The sequence below is a fragment of the Choloepus didactylus genome, chromosome 4 (assembly GCF_015220235.1).
Source record: "Choloepus didactylus isolate mChoDid1 chromosome 4, mChoDid1.pri, whole genome shotgun sequence".
NCBI classification, from domain to species: Eukaryota; Metazoa; Chordata; class Mammalia; order Pilosa; family Megalonychidae; genus Choloepus; species Choloepus didactylus.
Genome location: NC_051310.1, coordinates 8,145,625 through 8,163,347, shown reverse-complemented (window position 1 = coordinate 8,163,347; position 17,723 = coordinate 8,145,625). Strand labels below are relative to the sequence as shown.

General features: G+C 38.1%; 1 protein-coding gene across 4 annotated transcripts in view; it reads right to left on the bottom strand.

Moving 5' to 3' along the window:
* Positions 1-12,700: 12,700 nt before the first annotated feature.
* The window catches only part of PAPOLA (poly(A) polymerase alpha), a 67,669-nt gene continuing 62,646 nt past the window's right edge, over positions 12,701-17,723 (bottom strand). For all 4 annotated transcript variants that reach the window (XM_037831919.1, XM_037831917.1, XM_037831918.1 and 1 more), the window contains 2 exons: positions 16,895-16,969; positions 12,701-14,882 (listed from right to left, as the gene is read on the bottom strand). In XM_037831919.1, coding sequence (XP_037687847.1) covers positions 14,787-14,882; positions 16,895-16,969 — 171 coding nt within the window. In that variant the 3' untranslated portion in view covers positions 12,701-14,786. The remainder of the gene's footprint in view (positions 14,883-16,894; positions 16,970-17,723) is intronic.

The window sequence follows — 17,723 nt, the reverse complement described above, 5'->3', positions numbered from 1 at the left end:
CAAAAGTTAGCCAAGCACAAAAGGGATAGAGAGAGAGGATTTGGGGCAAGAGGTTCCAGGCATATGGAAGAGCTTGCAAAGGCCAACAGGAGAGAGGGCATGACTCATCTCACTCATTGGACACTCCCAGCACCCATGCCAGGCACGTGGACTCAGGACTAGTCAGCTGCACATGGCTAGTGTCCTCCTTCCATTTGATTCATATCCTCCCTCCCTGGGCAGGCACTGCTCTGGAGCATTTCAGGGAAGAGACCCCTATTTGGGTTTGGGAACCAAGGTTCTAGGCAAGGTTGTTTACAGAAGTCGGGAAGACAGCACACACCTCTCCCTGCCCAGGCTCCCTGAGGGTTGTACGGGCCATGGGGTACATGAGTCTCATCTTGGGGATGCACTCCCAAGGCCTCTTTCTAGTCTTCCCAAAGATCTCCAAGATGTGTCCTCATTTCTCCTCTTCCCGACGACCCCTGCTCCCCCCGTCCCCCTTAGCCGCCCCCACTCGGAAACTCCTCTCCTGGCTGAGAAGATGTTTATGTTTCACTGCTGTACCCTCCCATTCAGCCTTCGGTGTGAAGGCTGTAATTAGAACCAGAAGACAGATGAGCAGTGTCGGGGAACGGGTGCGTCCCCCAAATGCCTGTTGGGCTGTTTTCTCCAGGGCCTTCCACTTACCAGCTGCCAAATGCCTTGGGACAGGGGTGCCCTTTTTCAAATCTATAGCATCCCCAACTGATGGCAAGTGCACAAGCCCCTCACTTGGCCTCCTCCCAGATTGGGGGTACTGAGAGGAATACTGACCTGGGTGTCTGACTATTGGGAGGTGGGTGGTGGGATCAGGGTCAGCGAGCAGCACTTGCCAGAGGACAGGGTGAGTGAGGCGCAGGGACTGGGAGGAAGGAAGTTGGCTGTGGGGGTGGGGTGGGGGGGGGTACATTTATCAATGAAATATGAAGGGTTGTTTTGGCTTAATGAAATGAAGACTCATAAATCTTCAGCTTGGCGCAGCCCCAAGCCCCCACGAGGATGGATTGTCAGAGAGGAAAGGCTTTCTGGGGGGAAGATTCTGCCATGGGACATGGGACCCCTACTTTAACGGGTCATGTCGTGGCCCCCACACGGCGGCGTTGGAATGGAAAGGGCACACGTGCTCTCAGCCTCCACTGGCTTAGGTGACACTACTGCTCCATCTTAACTGCGTTGAAGCCGAACACACTTGTGTTTCAGGGAAGTGGGGTCCATGGCAGCCAGGAATGCTGCTACTAGCACAGTTCTGAGAGGCACTGCTAAGTGGCTGAGGAAAGGAAGGGGGAACCAAGCTGCGGGGAGTAGACTCCCATATTCAACTGTACATTGTGCCTCGGCACCTGGGTAAGTGCCCCAGCTCGACCGACTTCATCAGGACTGTGGGATCTGTAATATCTACCAAGCTCCTTCCTGCTCCAGGAAGATGCTCCTCCCTGTCGTTCTACACCTGGCTAATACCTCATTCCACAGGTCAAAGTTTGTCCACCCCCAACCCCTGCCCCCAGTTTAAAAGGGAGCCCCTGTCTCTCCAGAAGCACTGGGTTATTTTCCTTCAGAGCCCTCTGGTGATCTGTGATTCATTTGTTTTGTTTGCCATCCATATACCCTGCAAACAAGCTCCCAGGAGGACAGGGGTGACTGCAGTTTTGCTCACCTCCGTATAGCCAGGGTCTACGTAACCAGAAGGAATGAACCAGTGTCTCGAAATGAAAAGGGTCTGGGCTTTGGAACCAGACTGGTTCCACTGGTCACTTCACAGAGTGCCCCAAAGTGCCCGGCACACACTGCAGACACCCAGCAGATCTCAGCTCCCTTCCCCTGCTTGTCTTTTTCTCTCACGCAGTAGGGGATCAACCACCATTTGTAGAAAGATGGAATCCTCACAAGAGGAGGCAGGAATGTGACCATTAGAATTATATTATTATGCCACAAAAAATAAGGGGGTGGGGGGGTTCTAGCTAAATTAAGACTTCCCGAGACAATGTGTCTCTGATAAGGGTGTGCATTTCGACATTAAGCCGATAATCAGTGACTCTCCACCACTCAGTCCTCTCAGTGATTTCAGGGAGTCTTTCTCTCCCTACTGCCATCCTAGGTCTAGACACCACCACCTTTCTCCAAGCCCTCAGCGCCACACTCCAGAGTGGTCCCTCAGCCTCGGTGGGCACACACAGAGTACTCTTGGGTTCTTGACTACACCCATTCAACACCCATGACAATTTCTAGGGAAAATGCTATTGATAAAACATTATCTTTAAAAAACAGAATGTAAAATTATTTACCTACTATGATCTCAACTGTTGAAAAATGTGCATGGAATAAAGACAAAGAAATAACACAGATCTAAAAGCTAATTCTAAGGGGTAGGATTAGGGGTGAATTTTATTTTCATTTTTATTACTTTCTCTGTATTGATCAAGTATTACAATGAATATGCATTACTATTATAACCAGAAAGAAACCAACATTAACAAATTCAGAATAGCAACAATTTTGCCTCCTAAACCAATTCACATAATAAATTTGCCAAATGACATTCACCCACAATCCACGTTTTAATCAGTATTTACCATGGTATGGCATTTTATATACAACATAACAGAAGACGACCTCCCTCCAAAAAGCTTTGTTACTGTATATGTCTATTTTGATTTTTACTGTTTTAAAAAAATTTAAATATTGCTTTTAGCTAGCTCCTCTAAAGGGATTCTGCCTTAATTTTGTGTTTGCAATAAAACTTATAAAATGTATGTCTTCAGATCGGATACAGTTAGAAAGAGCACCTTCTGAGCAACCTCTAAGGTATCTTTGTTGATATTTCTATTTGCTGTACTCTTACACAATTTAAAGATTTTTAGCAGTTCTTCTAGGGACTCATCTGTCTTAATTGCCTTTAAAGATTTCTAAGAGGATACAAAACTTCTCAAGGAGAAACCATCCAATCTAATGTGGAAAACTGCACATTTTTTAAAAATCCAAATTTTAGGCAAACGTAATATGAGCAAATCGATCACTAAGCAAATTGGGTGTGGCTAGGCCCGTTCACCTCAAGCCAGCCAGGACTCGAACGTTCCCAGGACTAATGAATCTCCTTTAGTCCCTTGGATGCTTGTCTCCCCACAGCCACTCACCATCTGCCCTTGCAAATCCCTCCCCTAACCCCCTCCCCCACCAGTGGGGCAACTGTAAGTGCATCGAAATAGCAGAAAGGTATTCTAGGTGTTCTGAAACTGGAAGCATGTGCAAAAAGAGCGAATTACTGTGACCTTCCCAATGATGGCATCCAAAGAGACTAGGAAAAACCACAAGGTCATATTTCAAAATTAAGTTTCACACTGAGACAGAACCAGGTTCAGTTCCCAACTTACTAACACTGGGCCAAGGTACTTCACCAAACTAAACTGGTTTCCTGGTCTACAAATGTTGATACCATTCACAATGCGAATTCCAACTCCCTAGGTTGCTGGAAGGATGAGACCTACTGCTTGTTGCCTAATAGACACACTCAATAAATGGCAGCTACTGTCAGGAATTTCTCCCAGTCCATTCACCACATGTGAAACCCCAGCTTCCTCTGCTGCTCCAGAAGCAGTCGGGCACCCTTACCATCTCCTCAGAGGTTGGGCGCAGCATTTGTCTGGGCACCAAGGCAGAGAGAGAAAGTCTTCTGATAAAGAGGCCCATCTGTCTCCAGTCTGCATTAATTAAAAAAAGAGGTCTTTGCTCGACCCAGGTTTTTTTCTCCCTACTCTGGTCCTGCCCAAATTTCACAACAGGAAGGCAGCTTGGTGAATTATGGGATGGGCTGCTGGATCTTCTTTGCAGTTTGCCTCTGTGCCTGCCTCTTGACAAATTCAAATCAGGTTTAACTTTGCACTTAAAAAAAAAATCTGTGACTCTCTAAAACACTTCATATTTATTTGCTAGTGCACATAAAGTACCAATAAGAAAGATAAAAAGCATGTCACAAATTACTGACTTAGAAATTGAAGGGAAGGTGTTGAACAACTTGCCCCCAGTCATCAGTCTGTCCCAGGCTCTAGTGGACAGACAGGGTTAGTTCTGTGAGGGCCAGGGCTGCTGCTTCTAACCACTGGAACAGGCTCACTTTTTAGCAGGCTCACTTTTTAGCACTAACCAAACATTTCACACACACTGGCAGTTGCTTAAGAAGCATATCCAAGATAGAAAACAAAGGCTCAGGACATCACACAAACTAGAGTACAATTCAACTGAGAAGGCCAAGGTTCAGCAATATTCGACTTGGAAATCAAAAGAGATTACTTAATAGCATTCAAGTCCCAGTGTTTGAATAATTCAGCCATGATGTAAAATGATGGCATTTTTCTCTACAACCCTAGATTGATTAAATTTTCTCTTCCCTCCCTGATTTCTCCATATTCTGTCCTCTCCTTGCCCGGCCTCCTGCAGGGAAAGGGCTTGCTCACACTCTTGTCAGCTTATCAGTTTTTTTCTCCCACTATTACCTGGGAACTTCCGGTGGGACAGACTTCAGCTACTCACACTGATCAGATACAAAATTTGAAGAAACTAGCTGGTGACAGAATTTGGCTAGAATCAAATTTTTACCGGCCAAATTAGGTGACCTGACTTTAAAACTTTCAACTGCAATAGATCTCAGAGCCTCAAGCTCCTTCAAAGGAGGTAAGATTTCTTAAATCCTACCTTGGAACAAAGTTCAAATCACCATAGATCATTTTGGAGAACCCAACCGAGGAAGAGCGAAAACTGAGTTAAAACTGAGTCAAAGATTACAAGGGGTGACAGTGTGATTGTGAAAACCTTGTGGATCGCACTCCCTTTATCCAGTGTATGGATGGATGAGTACAAAAATGGGAACAAAAACTAAATGAAAAACAGGGTGGGATGGGGGGTGATTTGGGTGTTCTTTTTTATTTTTACTTTTTATTCCTATTCTGATTCTTTCTGGTATAAGGAAAATGCTCAAAAATAGATTGGGGTGATGAATGCATGACTATATGATGGCACTGTGAACAGCTGATTGTACACCACGGATGATTGTATGGTATGTAAATATATTTCAATAAAACTGAATTAAAAAAAAAAAAGAACAGAAACCTAACAGCCTGTATCAGTTAGGGCTTTTTCAGTTACAAGTGTTAGAAAGCCCAAACCAAATATGCATAAAGCAAAAAAGAGAATTTAGTGCCTTAGGTAAAGGGTTGACAAACTATGGTTCTTTGGCCAAATCCAGCCATCCACCTACTTTTGTAAATAAAGGTTTATTGGCACAAACACACACCAAAAAAAAAAAAAAAAAAAAAAAGGCATTGGGGGGGGAGTGTTGGCCTTCCACACCTGGGTTGTTGCTAATGTTCTCACATTGAGGACTGACAGTTTGGTGCACTGAGTTCTGTCTTGGGGCTTGCACTTAACAAAGCTCGTTGCTGCAAAGGAGAGGCTAAACCTGCTTATAAGTGCACCTAAGAGTCTCCCCGAGTGCCTCTTAGTTACTCAGATGTGGTCCTCTCTCTAGTTAAGCCAACTCGGCAGGTGAACTCACTGCCCTCCCCCTACGTGGGACCTGACTCCCAGGGGTGTGAATCTCCCTGGCAATGCAAGATATTACTCCCAGGGACGAACCTGGACCCAGCATCGTGGGATTGAGAACATGATCTTGACCAAAAGAGGGAAGCAAAATGAAACAAAATAGTTTCAAGTGGCTGAGAGATTTCAAATGGAGTCGAGAGGTTACTCTGGTGGGCATTCTTACACACTATACAGATACCCCTTTTTAGGTTTTAGTATATTGGAATAGCTAGAAGTAAATACCTGAAACTATTAAACTGCATCCCAGTAGCCTTGACTCTTGAAGACGATTGTATAACTATGTAGCTTACAAGGGGTGACCATGTGATTGTGAAAACCTTGTGGATTGCAGTCCCTTTATTCAGTGAAGGGATAAGTAGAAAAACGGGGACAAAAACTAAATGAAAAATAGGGTGAAATGAGGGGGATGATTTGGGTGTTTTTTTACTTTTATTTTTTATTTCTATTTTTATTCTTTCTGGTGTAAGGAAAATGTTCAAAAATAGATTGGGGTAATGAATGCACAACTATATGATGGTACTGTGAACAGCTAATTGCACACCATGGATCATTGTATGATATGTGAATATACCTCAATAAAAGTGAATTTAAGAAAACAAAAACAACCGAGTCAAAGAGCATTTCAACCGCAGAAAGGTGAACCCTCTCGTTGACCGGTGCTGGTAATGCCTCCAACACCAAGGTGGGATTCTCCTGCTCTTCTTCCTGTGGTAGCTAGCATGGTGGGTTTCAGGTAGACCACCACCCATCAGAGTCCCTTAGATGCTTTAACTTCTATTCTTCATTCATGAGAGCTCCATTGCTTTGGTATATCATAGTCCTGAGTGGTGATGAAACCAAAAATTACAAACAAGAATTTCCAAATAACAATTCTGAGTTAATGATGTTTTGCTAATTTGTGTGTGTAGCCATTCCTTACAAAAGTGCAGCAGAAATAATTAACTTACATTGGAATGTAAGTTCTGTGAGGTCTGCAACTACAAGAATCCAGGCACAGAGGGAACTTGAAAACCTTTGTTTAAATAAGCAAAGGGAATTATTTTCTCTAGGTTTCTGACCTTGCTTTATTGTGTAACACTTCTTCACCCTTTATCCCAAGTGCATTAATCTTTAAAAAAAAAAACAACAACAACAAAAAAAAAACACCTATTCTTAGCATTTCAAATTCTAAGCCATTTCAAATCCCTGGGGAAATAATTTCAAACTTCCTTACAACTGTTTTGGTTTCTTCTACCCCATCAGTGTCCAATTCTATCTTGTAGGGATCACAGTTCATAGCTCTGTGACTAGAAGCCATCCTTTCAAAAGCCAACCAAGGGAGGCCTGACTGAAAAAACCCTCCTTTGGGAGGTCCGGAAGACTCTAAGAACTGAGCAAAGAACACCCTCAGAGAACATGCTTTCAACATTCTACAGTTCACAGGGACAACCAGGAAGGCCGATACCAGGGTCCTGCAAGAGACATACTTCCTCCCACGTCAAAATGAGTCAAGATCCCAGGGGTGTAAATCTCACTGGCAACACAGGATATGACTTCAGAGGATCAATCTGGAACCCGATATCGTGGAATTGAGAACATCTTCTTGACCAAAAGGGGGATGTGAAATGAAACGAAATAGTTTCAGTGGCTGAGAGATTCCAAATGGAGTTAAGAGGTCACTCTGGTGGGCATTAACACACTATATAGATAATCTTTTTTAGGTTTTAAGGTATTGGTATAACTAGAAGTAAACACCAGAAACTATCAAAACTCCAAACCAGTCATTTTGACTCTTGAAGACAATTGTATTAACAATGTAGCTTACAAGGGGTGACAGTGTGGATCACACTCCCTTTATCCAGTGTATGAATGGATAAGCAGAAAAATGGGGACAAAAACTATGAAAAATAAGGTGTGGGGGGATGATTTGGGTATTCTTTTTTATTATTTATTCTGATTCTGATTCTTTCTGGAATAAGGAGAATGTTCAAAAATAGATTGGGGTGATGAATGCACAATTATATGATGGTACTGTGAACAGCTGATTGTACACCAAGGATGACTGTATGATATGTGAATGAATGTATCTCAATAAAACTGAGTTTTTTAAAAAAGTGAGTCAAGAGCACAAACAATGTAGAATAGCAAAAAGGAGAGTTTAAGGTCAGACAGGGAGAGAAATAAGATGATCTTGGACAAATAACTTGCTTCTTCATCCACTGGATATCCTGGTATACATATATATCCATATCCTTCTTCATTGTCCTGTAAGATAGAAGATCCCTTAGCAACAACAGCTCATGCCAAAATGATTACAGGCTTTTGGCTTTAGCGAGCTCACCATGAAACCTCAAGAAAAGTGTCTACCAGTCTGGCTTCACAGCCTTAACATGCCCTGGCCATAAAAAATGGTATTATTCAGAAATCAGTTTTGAAGGTCTCATGCTGGTCAGTACTTGCTTCTAAAGGTAGCAGTAAGACCGCGGAGAATCAAGGAACCACCCTGAACACTATCTAAACTTTCAAATACTGCCCAACAATGGAATTTTTGAAATATGAGCTCCTCCTTCATGGATGCAATGGACTAATGTCTCATTAGGTTCCTTTAAACTTGGCGATTTTAACATACTTTTTAATTAAAAGAAAAAGTCCTTATCAAAAAAAAGGAAGTTATCTAACAGTTTTCACAGAGCACAAAGACCACACCTGCAGAATTAATTTTCACAATTCTCAGTGTCCACATGTGGGTCATTTAACAAGACAAAGATCACAATGATATAGCAGTTTCCTTAAAAGAGAAGATGACCAATAAAATACCCTCACATTCAAGAAAATGAAAATAGAAAACATGTAGCCTAGAATTTAAAACTCTAGATAAAATCTGCACCTTTTAAGTCAGTATTAAAGAGCCAAGAATTTGAATGGACTATCAAGGAGGCCACACAAAACAGATGGACAAACAGCTAAACTGAATGCCAGCAGCCCGGGATTACTGACAGTGATGAAAAGTACATCCAATTTCAATCATTGTATTTAACATCCCGTAACTATTCAGCCAAAGCTTATTCTTGAGCCTGTCAGACTTGACTCCCTTAAGACTTTTAGGAAGTGCTATTTATTATAAACTTAAGCTTTCCATAAAACCTGTAGCAATATTTTGAAAATAAAACTTAATTTTACTAAGCCAAATTATAAGTTTTGAGTGCTTTTAAGAATAATTTGCAAAAATAATTATTTTATAGCTGGAAAGTGTGCATGTCATATTGCAAATTTACTTGTTTTGAGACAGTCATGAACCTGCGATATAAATGGGAGTGTGGAGTAAACCTAAATTAGAGAGATGCAGTCGCCTCATAGTGCAGCGAAGCTCCTTCTAATAGTTTTGGCACAGGGTCCAAGCACGGCCGGTTCTCTGCTGGGGGCAGCTTTCTTGGCTGTGAAGGCAGATCATGCCCTCTGTCACTCATGGGAAGCAGTTCTGCCCAACTGTCTCTTTTCCACAACTTTATCATCAATCTCTTTATTAACAGCTCCACTGCAGTCAGAAAACGCAAACAAGGACCAATTCTCATGCCAGATTTCTGGAAATCACACAGCACCAGGCACCACGCAGTGTGAAAGTTTGTAAGGAGGGTGCTGTGCCAAGAGAGAGACAGCAACCACAAGGAACAAACTCAAAGTTGGGACATTTTATATTATTATATTAAAATACATATACCTACTTTCTTATGCCTAAAATCTAAAAAGATTCCAAATACCCACAGATGTTTCTATGTATGAGCACTGAGGGGGCCACAGCAGTGGTACAGAAATCAGGAATAACTTTATTTTGCATTTCCAAAAGAGAAGTCTTGTTAGAGCAAAAGCTCTTTTATTCACCCCCACCCCCCAAATTTTCTACCATTGTTAGAAAACACAGGACTGAGATAAATGTCTGTGATGAGTTTTAAGAACTCCATTAAACAGAAATTTTTGAATTAAACAAAGTATGTATTTCAGCATGAAATGTGCATAAAAAACTTTACAAATTAACAAAAGAAAATGTCTCCAAAAAGCTTGCAAGGTATTTTTAAGACTTAGACACAAAAATGAATTATCAGACCATAAACACTAATTACGAAGAATATGAAACCAAAAAAATCCAGAAGTGAAAAACTCAGTCTACTGTCTGTATAGTGCCAAATGTTGACATGCACAGTGCTTAGACTTTAAGTGATACTTTTTCATTTAACTGTCCATTACATTATAATAAGCCCAAGACTAAAACCTACCATAGTCAGGATTTATCCTCAATAATTTTCCTTTAGTCTGTTTGGTATTTCAATCTATTAATATAATTGAAAAAAACTCATTGTTGGACAAGAGTATTATCCAGTGACAAAAAAAACAGCTTCATATAAAATAGTGTTTTTAAGACTGTAATACTATATTAACTGAACTTACACTTCCAAAACTAGGCAAGTTGCTGTGGTTTTTATTAGCTACCCTGTTGCACAGCTGGGATGCCTATGCTCTGGGGGACAAGGAACTTTGCTCTAATACCAAAACAGCAAGTTCAAACAGGGTGAGTCAGCACTCCGGCTCCAGACCCCCACTGTTGGTTCTATAATGTAGAACAAAATCACCACACCTTGGCCTTTTCCTGGTCAACTCTGGGACTCAAGTGAGAAGGAGTGTGGAGGTTTTGTGGAACATCAAGGCATTCTCATCACTAAATACTGAACAGAATACATACAAACAAAAATTCTAAAACTGGATGACACCGAAAATTATCTTTGAATGAGGGCATTAGTCTGTACCTTAAAAATAACAAAGCATAAAATACAATGCTTTTAAAAGTTAAAAAAAAAAAAAAAAAACACAACTGTTCTGTTCTTCATTTGAATACAGATACATTTCCCATCCTACCAGTGGAATTCAAAGATATCCAAAGAAGAAAGGTGATTGTATTGTCTTATTTACATTATACTAAAGCCTGAAGATTTCAAAAGTTAACATGGTAAATAGACGGTTTGAACTTCATAAACTCTATACAATACTCTGTGCTCTTTGTAATAATTTTTAGCTAGCCAAAAATGCAAACCATTTTGAAGGATAATTGGAGAAAAAAAGCAATCACAACCTTCCGCACAAATGCGGAGGTTTCTGGAATGTGCACCTAAGCATAGCCTTAATTCTACCCTTTCAAGGAAAGACCCAAGAACTGGGAGAGAATGAAGAAAGGACAAGTGTACTTAAAATTTCCTCCCTTTCAACACAATACATGTGGTTTGATCGGCTGCAATAATATTCCCAGAACACCAAAACAAAAGCATGTTTGTGAAGAACAAAAGCTGAAATGACTTTCCAAGTACATGAAATCACATCTAGCATGAAGTACAATCACTGTGAAATGCATGGTTCAGAAATACTAATACCATCTTCCTTACCTGGTACCAGCAAAGCTATATAAAATGTCAAAAGAATTTTTATAATTATACAGAAAAGATGAATAAACTGATTCTACAAATATGAGGAAGTTATTACACAGAATTAAACAGACCACTTGTCTCTATATGTATAATTGAAGGTCATGTTTATTTAGAACACACTTAGTATTTCATTTACCAAGTTCAAATCCGAGTTAAAACTGTATCCATATGCGATTTTATCTTGGAGAAAGGCAAACAGAAGAAAAATAAAGTGTGAAGAATTAATAACATACACACACACAAACATCCATACATACACACACAAAACAAAAAACAAACCCAGAGTAACACATAGAATTCAGTCTAAAAGGCAATTAATTTTCCTTGTACTATTCGTTTTTATTAGAATTAAAAATAGGCAAAAGTATATTCAAGGACTGTCCAGTGCCTTTTTAGTTAATGTTTAAATGCATGTAAGTGCACTAACGGTTAATATTTCCAGGGCTCAGTCTACAAGTTTGTGTATATTTATGATTGATTCTTTCATATATCAATTACTACTTGGAGCTGCTGATCATTTATTGCCACCTTGAATGCAGCCAGAATTAATACTACGCAGAGCTCTAAAACATTTTTTTCTGTGTGGAGAAAAAAACAGAGGCGTTAATTAGAAAAATAAAACTTTATTCCAGAATATACCCAGAGCCACAAAACATAACAACTTTCAAATATCATCTTAGTATTTCTGCAAGGATGCATGAAATGTCAAAAAGCCATTTGGTTGATGAAACTGAGTCCCATTATCTAGGTGAGCATCTATCAAGGTAAAGAAGGGATGGCAAGTTCAGTTCTGTAGGGGTTTTACAATGAAGTCAAGAGTAATTTTTACAATATTTCCCCTTTTATGGAATACAATCCAAAAGCTAAATATTATTTTAATAAAGTTATCCCACACTGTAGTCAAATCTTTTAATATAGTGAAGGTTTTGCAATTTGGAATTTCAAGAATGAAATATGCACAACTGTATGTTTCTCAGACTAAAAGCTTTCACATGAAGAGGTCCATCCCTCCACTCAAGAGTATGCCATCACAGATACGCTTAGCAGTTCACTCCTAACCTGTGAATTAGGTATGCAATGTTGAGCATTTGGGGGTTTTGTAAGAAGAAAAGTGGTATCTGATTAGGTTTTAATAAAATAAGAAACCCAGGATCCTGGCTAGTTCTAGCCTAGAATCCTAAATCCACTGAAAAACAACAGTGCCACCTGCTGACAGTAGAGAAAAAGTGCCAACTGCTTTGAAAAACCAACAGCTTTGAAAAGGAAGTGCATGGGGGAACAGTGCCTACATGCATGGAATAAACGCAAAGATAAAGTATGGTGTCTACATGAACAGAATAAATACTTTAGAAGATGGAACATCTGAAAAGTGAATTAATAGAAACCATAGTCATGTTCTCCTAAAGATAATTAAATGAAAAACAAATACCTGATTATTAGGTGATTTGAATTAATATTAGGACACTGCTAATGAGATAATTTAACTAGAAACAAATATTTTCTAAATGTAACCAAAGTAAATTCTTTTGCAAATCTTTGCTTAGAGTCATACAATAAACTTAAAAATAGAACCAATTAAATCAGTGGAAAAAAACGAGAGAAAAAGTCGGCCAAAAGAAATCAGTCAACTGTGGGACTGTACTTTTTTTTTTTTTTATTGTGTTTTCAATGGAGAAATACATCATCTGTTTACAAAATAGCTCTTGAAAAATACAAGGAGTACAGATACTATAAAACAAAGCAAACTCCAGTCATGAGACACTACGTACATCATGCGAAAGCAACAGTCTGATCTCCAGGTTATGAAAACTAGAATTAAAAAGTCACTACACAGAAAAGGTCCAAGTTTCCAGCTTGGCAAAACTTGGGTGCAGTTACATGAAACGTTTAATAAACTGAATTTTTTCCCCAATGTGTAAACAAAATGACAAGACTAAATCTGTGCCTGGCAATTTCAATCTAACTCTGAAGCTACACAAAACACACAGACACCTGGTACAGTTCACCTGTTAGTATGACCATCTTCTTCTCAGGTGCTGGGAGGGAGGGAGAAGGTGACTGTGCAGAGCAAAGATGTGGGAAGTACAAATATCGTATACTAGACATCATAAAGTAATGGTGAAAAGCCTCAATTAATGCATAGCCTAAGGGGGAAAAGACTACACTCCAACTTCGGAAAATTAATTTAGAAGGTTGGGGAAGAGTTTAAGTAATTGCAGTTTAACATGAACAATGCACATGTGATAGAATGGAGTACAATGGAGGATTCATAAAACATGCTCATCAGAAAAATCTGTTAGGTTTGCTCTGTCCAGATTAAGAAAGAAAGAAAGTTTATCAACATCTGGCATCCCCCCTACTTCCTAGAGATGGATGTTCTGCTGCTTAATTATGAGGAATTTTTCTTTCTTTAACAAGAGTTCCTAATCTTTTGATAGAATAAAACAAAATTTAAAAAAACGAGAGCTGACTAAATGTCAAGTGATTGCTAGAAATGATTTTTAAAACGTTCCTATATGTAAAATTTACTGACAAATTTTGTTAAACTATTTAAAAATAAAAGCTAGTTTAAAATTCTTGGAGAAAATGCCTTTTTGCCCACATGTTTAAAATTGAAGATCAACTTTAGTATAGTCAGGAGTTCTGTGGAGTGTACAAAATCCCTCATATTCAGAGATCAAATGGCCATCCAAGATAGATAGATGTATTTCACAGGCATTTCTATTAGTCACCCTAAAGTTTCAGCCATGGGACCAAAATTTAGTGTTCTGTGTCATGTGGCCACAGGGTCACTGGTTTCACCTCATGGCTTAAGAAAATACTGGCATTTTTTTTTTTTTTTAAACAAAATAAGTCCTTCTACCTCGTGCATACAACCACAAAAAAAAAAAAAAAAAAAAAACTAAAAAATTAAAGAGGGAACAAAAAATTTTTCTTTCAAAGACAACAGATTGAAGACAAAAGAATACAGAGCTCTGATAAGCTCAGAGAAGAGATCTGATGTTTGATCGTTGATTTGTATGCACTACAAAATAATCCTATAAATTAAACCAATATACATTTCTTAATCATGACCCCATCAAAACCAAGTATTTCCTAATTATTCTTTCAATGTCAAATATATATACCAGAGTTGACATTTCATTTTTAAGGGTTACAGCAACCTCATAGGGACTGAACTAGATGTACTCTTATCCCATCTCTGAAGTCTAACAGTATACTACCACTGCACGATGGTATTCAATTTGAAGACTAATGGTAAAGAAAATTCCTCAGGAAAAAAAACTGAAAATCCATCAAGCTGAAAATCTAAAATTAGTTCTACTTTCTAATAAAAAATACATAAAAGTGCATCATCAGAATAAGGAATTCTTATGCCAGTTTGTATTGCAAAATTTCCAAACAATGCATCAAACATAAACCCAATCCAGATGTCAATTATGGATACAAATATAGCTTGAGGTGTTTTTTTTTTTAAAGGCAGTAATCTGTTGAAATAGTTAATGCAACTGTTGCTAACACATTAATAATAGTACTCCTGGCTTCACATACTAACCTGGACTTCCGATCAAGTGCTGATTAGCCCAGTAAGGGAGGTCACCAAAAAAACCTAAATCCATTTTCAGTCATGTCTAGTCTTGTACCCTCCATTCTCCTTTTTTTAGCATTTGAAGACAACAGGTTGAGTTGGCAGATATTGTCTATGGACCCCTGAGGTTGTTTTTACCGATTCAATCTCAGTTTTATTGAATTCTTGATAACAGGAATAGGATTTGCAGGGAGAGCAGGGATATCAGAAAGGTCTGTACTGGATGTTTTCTGAGAACGAAAGCAAAGAACACAACATTGTTCAAAGCACTATAATTTAACAATGAGATTTATTTTCTACTGCTTTACTTCCTAAAAATTGGATGGGACTTTACCACAAGAAAGGTATTACAAATGTAAAAAAAACAAACCCATGTGAAGCTGGCATGGAAATAAACATGCTTGTTACTAACAAATTATTCTATACTTATAGAAGTCTTCAAATAAATAAGAGTATTTTAGCAATATATATAAAACTCTTAAGTGATCCCAAATACAGCTCTAAAAACACATCCCTCTAAAAATCACCACTCATGTAATTATTAAGTTAAGGTTAAGCTATATTTACTTGTTTTAACTCACAGCTTTAATATTAATTGGTATTGGAGCACCCCCATGTGGGAGAATACTTAAAGTTTACCTTATACATGGGAATAGTAGTTGCCAGTAAATTTACTGAAATTGTAAATTATAAAATTAAATCTACACAATTTAATTATCCTATATCCTGGGAAATTTTTATTATATTCAAGTCAGATTAAATGACTCTATTACTTTCCTTAATATTCAAAAATAGAGATGAATTTTTAAAATATTTTACTACGGAAAATTTCAAACATACAAAAGTAAACAGCACTATAATAAGTCTCCATGTATTCATTAACCATCTTTATCAATTGTCAAATCAAAGCCAATCCACCATCCTCCCACCTTCAATCCTCCAAATTATTCTAAAGAAAATCCCAGTAATTCTATCTTTTCATCTGCAAATATTTCAGGGTTTATCTCAAATCAGTAAGGTCTCTTTGTTAGAGATAGCCACAATATCATTATTACCTCTTCAAAAATAATTATTTCTTAATATCAACAAATATATATTTAGGTCAACATATTCATTCTTCTCATAACCTTGTGATTTTTTTCTCTCAATGACTCTAGGAATCCTTTCATTAAAAAGGAATTTCTACACATTCATGAAAGTATCTAAAAGGCAAGCACTCATGGGTACTAAACACTACAGGGATGAACTCAGTAAAACAAATAGTTCCCCTAAAGAGTTGCGTAGCAACCAAAAGACATGCAATCACAATCACAGGACAGTTTAAGTCTGATAAATAAATTTTTCCATGTATCAAGTGGAACATTTCCTAATGTTATTTTATTAGATGAAGGTCACTGAAATAAAAGACATTCCAGAAACGAAACACAATAGTCAGTATCTTCAGCAGCCATGAAGGTTAGGAGCCAGCAAAAGACATTATTAAATTATCACATTAAAATAGCTCTATGAACCACAAAGCAGTGACAGGTCCTCACAGCATCAGTACAGCAACATCACTATACAGCAGTTCTTATCTCAGCTATTTTACAGATGTTAAGCAGGGTGTAAATGTCTACTTACAGAAAATATTTACTTTGTGTCAGAGTTTGACCTGGATTTTGGAGTTTATTCAATTTGAAAGGATTCAAGAAGGAAATCTTATTTCCCAAGCACAATGAACATTCATGAATCAATGACAAATGACTCCAGGTGCCTGCTACAATACAAGGGACTGTCCCAAGTAGAAGTACTATAGGACTAATGAAAAAATAATTTCAAAGAACTATGGGCTACACTAAGTAATTAACTGTAAACCAGCAGTGAAAGTTAAGGCAGAAACACATTTTAAAAATAAAAATGCCATGCTAGTTAATCTTAAAAAAAAAAAAAAAATCCAAAAAGAATGGTTTTAAAGCTCTTTAACAGTTTAAATTTCACTCTTTGGCCCATAAATAAGACCTCTGAACAGTGAGTATATGACCAGTGAAGACACAAATGACTTATAATATCAAATAATAAAGGGATAAGTTAGCATCTTAACAGCCCTGCCTTTAAACTACAATAAATATATTTACAGGCCAGCAAGTAAACAGTTTCACAAAGATACTTTTAATAGTCTTCTACATGTGCTCATCTTAATTCATTATACCACAATAATCTTAAGAACACTGATAAAATTCTCCTTGCTTTTTGCACTTAGTACCTGAGAGGCCAACAGAGAAGCTGCTGTCTGAACAGTTTCTGATTGAGTTGTACTTGTCTCTGTATCAAGTTGTTCCTGTGAGACAAAGAGGACAGGGGAGAGGGGAAAAAAGACTTAAAAAAAGAATAAACAACATAACTGGGTTTGGCGGCTAATAAAGAAGACAAACTGGAAGACAGGAGGATCAAGAGAAAGATGCAACTACATTACAAAATTATCTATTAAGCCTTGTTATAAATTTCACTATTTCAGACACTCATAAATTTTTATTTTGCCTACTTAAATCTTATAAGGCATGGTCAAAATATCTCATGACTTTCCAAAAGGCTCCAACTTGGACATTTTAAGCAAATAATAAAGACAATCACAGGCACATTATGAAATGTTGCCCAAACAATAATTAAGAAAATATAAACCCAAGGAAAAATTTAGCTTTGTGGGGGGGTGGGGGGTGGAAATCTATCCAATCTTAATAAATGAAATTATCCAAAAGCACAAAAAGTGCCACAGGCCTTTAATTAAAAGTAAAAAGTGTCTCCAAACATTTCTCCTTACTTAGGGCCTCTCTTCCTTTCGCCAATAATCAATAGACTGATTCTACTTTTAAATATAATCAGAAAATAAAAAAAAAAGAGAGAGAGAGAAAAGAAAATACAAGGTGAAACATGTTAGTACACTACTCTAAACTTTTTAAAAGCAGTGCACAAAGGAAAATAATACATACATGCTCACACAAATGAAAACTTATATAATACAATGCACACAAAAAAATAAATGATGAAATACTTTTCCCCCAGGAAAGTGAAAGGGTAAATAATAATGCCCTCCA